This window comes from Geospiza fortis, unplaced genomic scaffold (assembly GCF_000277835.1).
Source record: "Geospiza fortis unplaced genomic scaffold, GeoFor_1.0 scaffold171, whole genome shotgun sequence".
In the NCBI taxonomy this organism is placed as follows: domain Eukaryota; kingdom Metazoa; phylum Chordata; class Aves; order Passeriformes; family Thraupidae; genus Geospiza; species Geospiza fortis.
In genome coordinates this window covers 818,430-822,974 of record NW_005054313.1, presented here as the reverse complement: position 1 = coordinate 822,974, position 4,545 = coordinate 818,430, and the positions used below count along the sequence as shown (strand labels likewise).

Sequence of the window (4,545 nt, the reverse complement as noted above, 5' to 3'; positions counted from 1 at the left end):
ATGTGACAGTTTCCCCACCCAGTTCTTGGGATATCGTTGGTCTTGTCACCACTTCTACTAAATCAGAAGTGACTAAAGTGATTCCTGGAAGCCCTGAGGCCTCCCCACTGATATCAGCCACTGTTGAAGACTGTCCACTTAGATCTGTGGCTCCAGAAAAGTCTCCACTGATGTATGGGATTCCACTCAAGTCTCCTGAGGGAAAACCACTGGTCTCCACAGCTCCAGACCCTCCTCCAGATAGTCCTCTGTCTCCAGAAGTAAATCCACTGATTTCTATCACCCCAGATGGTCCTTCTCCCACTTCTTGTGCTACTGATGGCTGTGTTACAACTTCCACCAATGTGGTATCCACAAGAGACACCGTGGGAAAGCCAGAGGTGAGTCCACTTTCCTCTCCAGAGGGCAGACCACTGGTGACATCAACTCCAGAGATGTCTCCGCTGCTGTCCGTCACTCCACTCGGGTATCCACTTGTCTCCAGCCCTCCAGAAACACTGCCACCCAAGTCTACATGCCCGGAGGGCTCACCACTGATGTCTAAACACCCAGATACCATGCCTGATCCATCTTCATCACCTGAAGGCAATCCACTGGTTTCCAAAGTCTCTTTTGCTTCTGCTCCTGTAACTGGTGAGGTTGTTGTCACTTCCTCCAGAGTGGCATCTACGAAGGTGATGCCGGAGGCCTCGCTGCTTCCCTCAGTACCAGAGGTAAGGCCACTTAGGTCCACCAGGCCACTGGTCTCATGTGTTCTAGATGTTTCTCCACTGCCATCCAGTCCTGAGGGAAAGCCACTAAGCTCAGACCCTCCCGAGGACAGCCCGCTGAGCTCGGGTACCCCAGAGGCCTCCCCGCTGGGCTCAGATCCCGAGGGCAAGCCGTGGGTTCCACCACTGCTGTCCCACTCAGAGGATGGCAACCCTGACAGATCTCCCTCACCGCTGACCCCAATGGACCCTTTTCCCTCCTCTTGCCGTTCTGTCGCTGCTGTTACAACTTCCACTAATGTGGTATCCACGAGAGAGACAGTGGGAAAACCAGAGGCGACTCCACTTTCCTCTCCAGATGACACGCCGCTGACGAGCTCAGTGCCAGAGATTTCTCCGCTCGCTCCAAAGGGCAGCCCGCTGCTTTCCACTTCAGGCGGCATCCCACTGATTTCTGGTATCCTTGAAACAGACACCGGTGTCTCCCCCTCTGCAGAAGGCAGGCCACTGATATCAACAACGCCAGAGGACACACCACTCATGTCGCCTGAGGGCAGCCCACTTTCTCCAGGTGGGAAGCCACTGGCATGCAGGTCTACTGATGGTAATCCACTCTCTTCAATGCCCAAGTGGTCTCCACTAAGTTCAAAACCTCCAGAGGTTGGTTCTCTGCTTGTATCTGGAACTCCAGGAACCCACCCAGATGCCGAAGATTCACCACTGACTTGGTGCTCTCCAGATTCAGTTACCTCCCCTGACACTTCGCTGAGGGAAACGTTGGTACTGGTTTCCTCTGGTATTACTGTAGCTGGAGGAAAAGCAGACGGACTCACTGGAAAAGAAAGAACAGACAAAAAGAAGGAGTTGGGAAAATTATTCATACTTTGTGAGGGTCCCAACCCTACACCACCAGCCCAGCACGACACAGGCTACAAGAGAGCTCTGAACGCACCTGAGAGCAGTGACACATCGGTTGGAAAGACCTCTGTGCCCCAGGCTGTCTGATTCTCAGGTTGAGTGGCAGACTCTGTCTCCATGGTCACCTCCTCTCCCGAGGGCACCCCCTCCACTCCAGGGATCACTTGTGTTGCCAGCACATCTTCAAAGAACGGGGTGACCCCCTCCTCCTCCACAGGAGGCAGAGCTGGAACAAAAAGACATTGGAAGGAGTTTCCAAAAATTCACAATCCAAGATGCCGGTGATGTGCCACACTCAAACCGGCACTCCAGCATTCCCAGCCTCCCTTTTGAAATCCCTTTCCCCGAGGAGACAGGTTTCTGTGCCCTGCAGGGGCGGGAGGGTACAGGAATTATTACCAATATAAGCGAATGGGACGTGCCTGAGCTTGTCTGGCCCTTGCTGCTTGACCAAGGGCGGCAACTGTGGTGGTTTCACCTCAGAGACACCTTTGGCTAGCTGGATGCTGCAGCTGGGCACTTGGGACAAGTCCAGGCATGCAGGAGCTCAGGTTTACCTCTGGTGGAGAAGCTTTAAGGTGAGGTGAAGGAAAAGGAGTCGGGTTCTGCTAGAGGGTTTGGATCCCGGGATTTATTCCTGGCCTACAGGCCTCTGAATCCCACAACAGCCCTAACAGAACCCCAGAACCGCGTGGTTGCCGTTCCTTTTAACCTCGGGGAGAGGGAAGGGGTAGGGATCCCACCAACCAGGTAAGGGGAAAGAAGTCTCGGGGGACACTGAAGATGTCAAGATGGCTGCCACACACACCCAAGGACAAAAGACTTAGTCCTAACCTTACTGTTGGTTTTTGTTAGGTATATACATGCAAGTATCCGTGCTCCAGTGTAGATGCCCTGGACACCTTAATTAGGTAGATAGGAGTGGGTATCAGGCTCACCATGACTGTAGCCCAAAATGCCTTGCAATTGCCACAACCCCAGGGGTACTCAGCAGTAGTTAATATTACGCACTGAGACTTAAACTTGACACCTGGATGGCCCAATGTCCCCCAGGGCTGAGAGGCATATTTTGAACTCTGCCAATCACTGACAGACATCACTCAGCAGGGGCAAGGGATGGGGAGGGAGAGGTGGCTGGCAGCCCTGGGGAAAGACTGGGATAAACTGAGGCAAGCTATGACGCCACGCCACAGCAGGAGGGTGGGTACCTCTGAAGCAGAAGGCGTGGTGCCGGGACAGCGGGTCGGGGAAGCCGGTCTGGTTGTGGTGCTGGTACACGGTCCTGACGCCCGGCGCGTCCCCGCCGCAGGCGGCCCGGGGGCTCACGATGGGGTAGCGCAGGCTGCCGTCGGCCAGCCAGCCCGCGTAGCACCGGTCCAGGCCCTGCTTCCAGGCGGCGTGCAGCTGCCCAACAGAGGCCAGCGTGGCGTTCTGGCCCTCGCAGTACCGCTGGGCTTCGGGGAAGGTGAACTGCTCCGGCTGCGTTGCGAAGAACACATCGCCTGAGGGGTGGGAGGGAAAACACGGGTGAATCTCTGTATCCCGGCCATCTACAGGCAGAGGTGGAGGTGTGGGGCACATTTCTGCTCCACAGCAGTGCCCAGGGGCAGGGGAGGATGTACCCTTGAGCCTGTCAATGTAGCAGTACACGTCGTAGGTCTCCGAGGCTGGGCGCATGCCGTATGACCGCACGCCTGGAGTGTTCTCTTTGTCTCCTATGCAGTTATTTCGGGGATTCACAATGGGATACCTACCAAAAAAAGGAAGAGAAGAGGTAATCCAAGGTCAGCCTTATGTAGCCAGGACTGAAGAACCTCAGAGTGCTTGGGAGTGGGACATGAACTCTTCACTGTATGAGGTGCTCAGAGCCCCCTGTGTGACTTGGAGACAAGTCCACTTATAGCTCCTGACAATAAGTACAAATTTCCTGCTACTCTTCCTACACACCAGGAGGGCTCACTGGTCCAAGATGTAGATACAGGTTAGGAAATGAGGACAAGAAGTGGGCAAAACACATCTGTTGGCCACTGAATATCACAGCCTGGAGAAAATTTTGGGTCAGCAAAGCTCTGGATGTTGATGAGGAGAGCAGCAGGACAAATCAGAGTAAAGCCTCAGTGGCTGAATGGCCATTTTGGAGGGTGTTTTCCCCAGGTCAGTGTGACTTTACCTGACTGTCTGGTCCCGCAGCCAGCCAGCATCACACTGGTCGAAGCCAGCCTCGTAGGCAGCCTGGAGCTGCTGGGGGGTGGCGATCACAGCGCTGTTCTCCAGGCAGGCCTTCTGGGCTTGGACAAAGGAGAAGGCGTATCTGCTGGTGGCTGCACGGTAGTGAAACACCACGCCTGCGGGAAGAGAAGCTGTGGTGAGACAGCGGGTACAGGACTCCTCTGCACTGAGATGCGTGACCAGAAATGGTCTTCCAAAAACCAGTGCAAGGCCCTCTCAAACCCTTTTTGATGGAAATGCCTCATTCATGGAGCCCTGCTGCCACTGAGGATGATGTTCTGGGGATCTCTTTAGTTCTCCTCTAAGGTCTTCTTGCCTTGAATTTCCCCTTCCCTGGAGTCAGATGGATATGGGAGAGCAGAGTGTGACCACTGCAGCCCAACCTGAGCCCTGGTCAGCACATGTAGGGTGGCCCACAGCCTTCTCCTCTCCCCTTCTGCCCCACTGTGATGGAGGCTCTCAGCCTGACCCCTAACAGGCCTGTGCACCTCCAGGGACCTGCATGCCCTCTGAGATGGCAGAAACTCAGGCTGTTTTCAGCTGAATGGTTACCTCTAGAATGAACTGGCCTTCAGGCTTCTCTCAGTCCTGGTACCTTACCTGTGGGGGAGATGGGCTGCTCGGGAAGGTGGCCAGCACCAGGGGCAGCTGTCACTCGCACAAGCTGATCTTCCACTGTGAATGCCGA

At 55.0% G+C, this 4,545-nt stretch overlaps 1 protein-coding gene across 3 annotated transcripts in view; it reads right to left on the bottom strand.

Annotated features, from left to right (window-relative positions):
• ACAN (aggrecan) overlaps positions 1 to 4,545 on the bottom strand; it is a 49,696-nt gene that overhangs the window by 16,850 nt on the left and 28,301 nt on the right. For all 3 annotated transcript variants that reach the window (XM_031055861.1, XM_031055862.1, XM_031055863.1), the window contains 6 exons: positions 4,458 to 4,545; positions 3,799 to 3,973; positions 3,251 to 3,378; positions 2,837 to 3,130; positions 1,663 to 1,854; positions 1 to 1,542 (listed from right to left, as the gene is read on the bottom strand). The exon at positions 1 to 1,542 ends at the window's left edge or, in 2 of these variants, runs on beyond it; the exon at positions 4,458 to 4,545 is cut by the window's right edge and continues 449 nt beyond it. In XM_031055861.1, the coding sequence (XP_030911721.1) occupies positions 1 to 1,542; positions 1,663 to 1,854; positions 2,837 to 3,130; positions 3,251 to 3,378; positions 3,799 to 3,973; positions 4,458 to 4,545 (2,419 nt within the window). The remainder of the gene's footprint in view (positions 1,543 to 1,662; positions 1,855 to 2,836; positions 3,131 to 3,250; positions 3,379 to 3,798; positions 3,974 to 4,457) is intronic.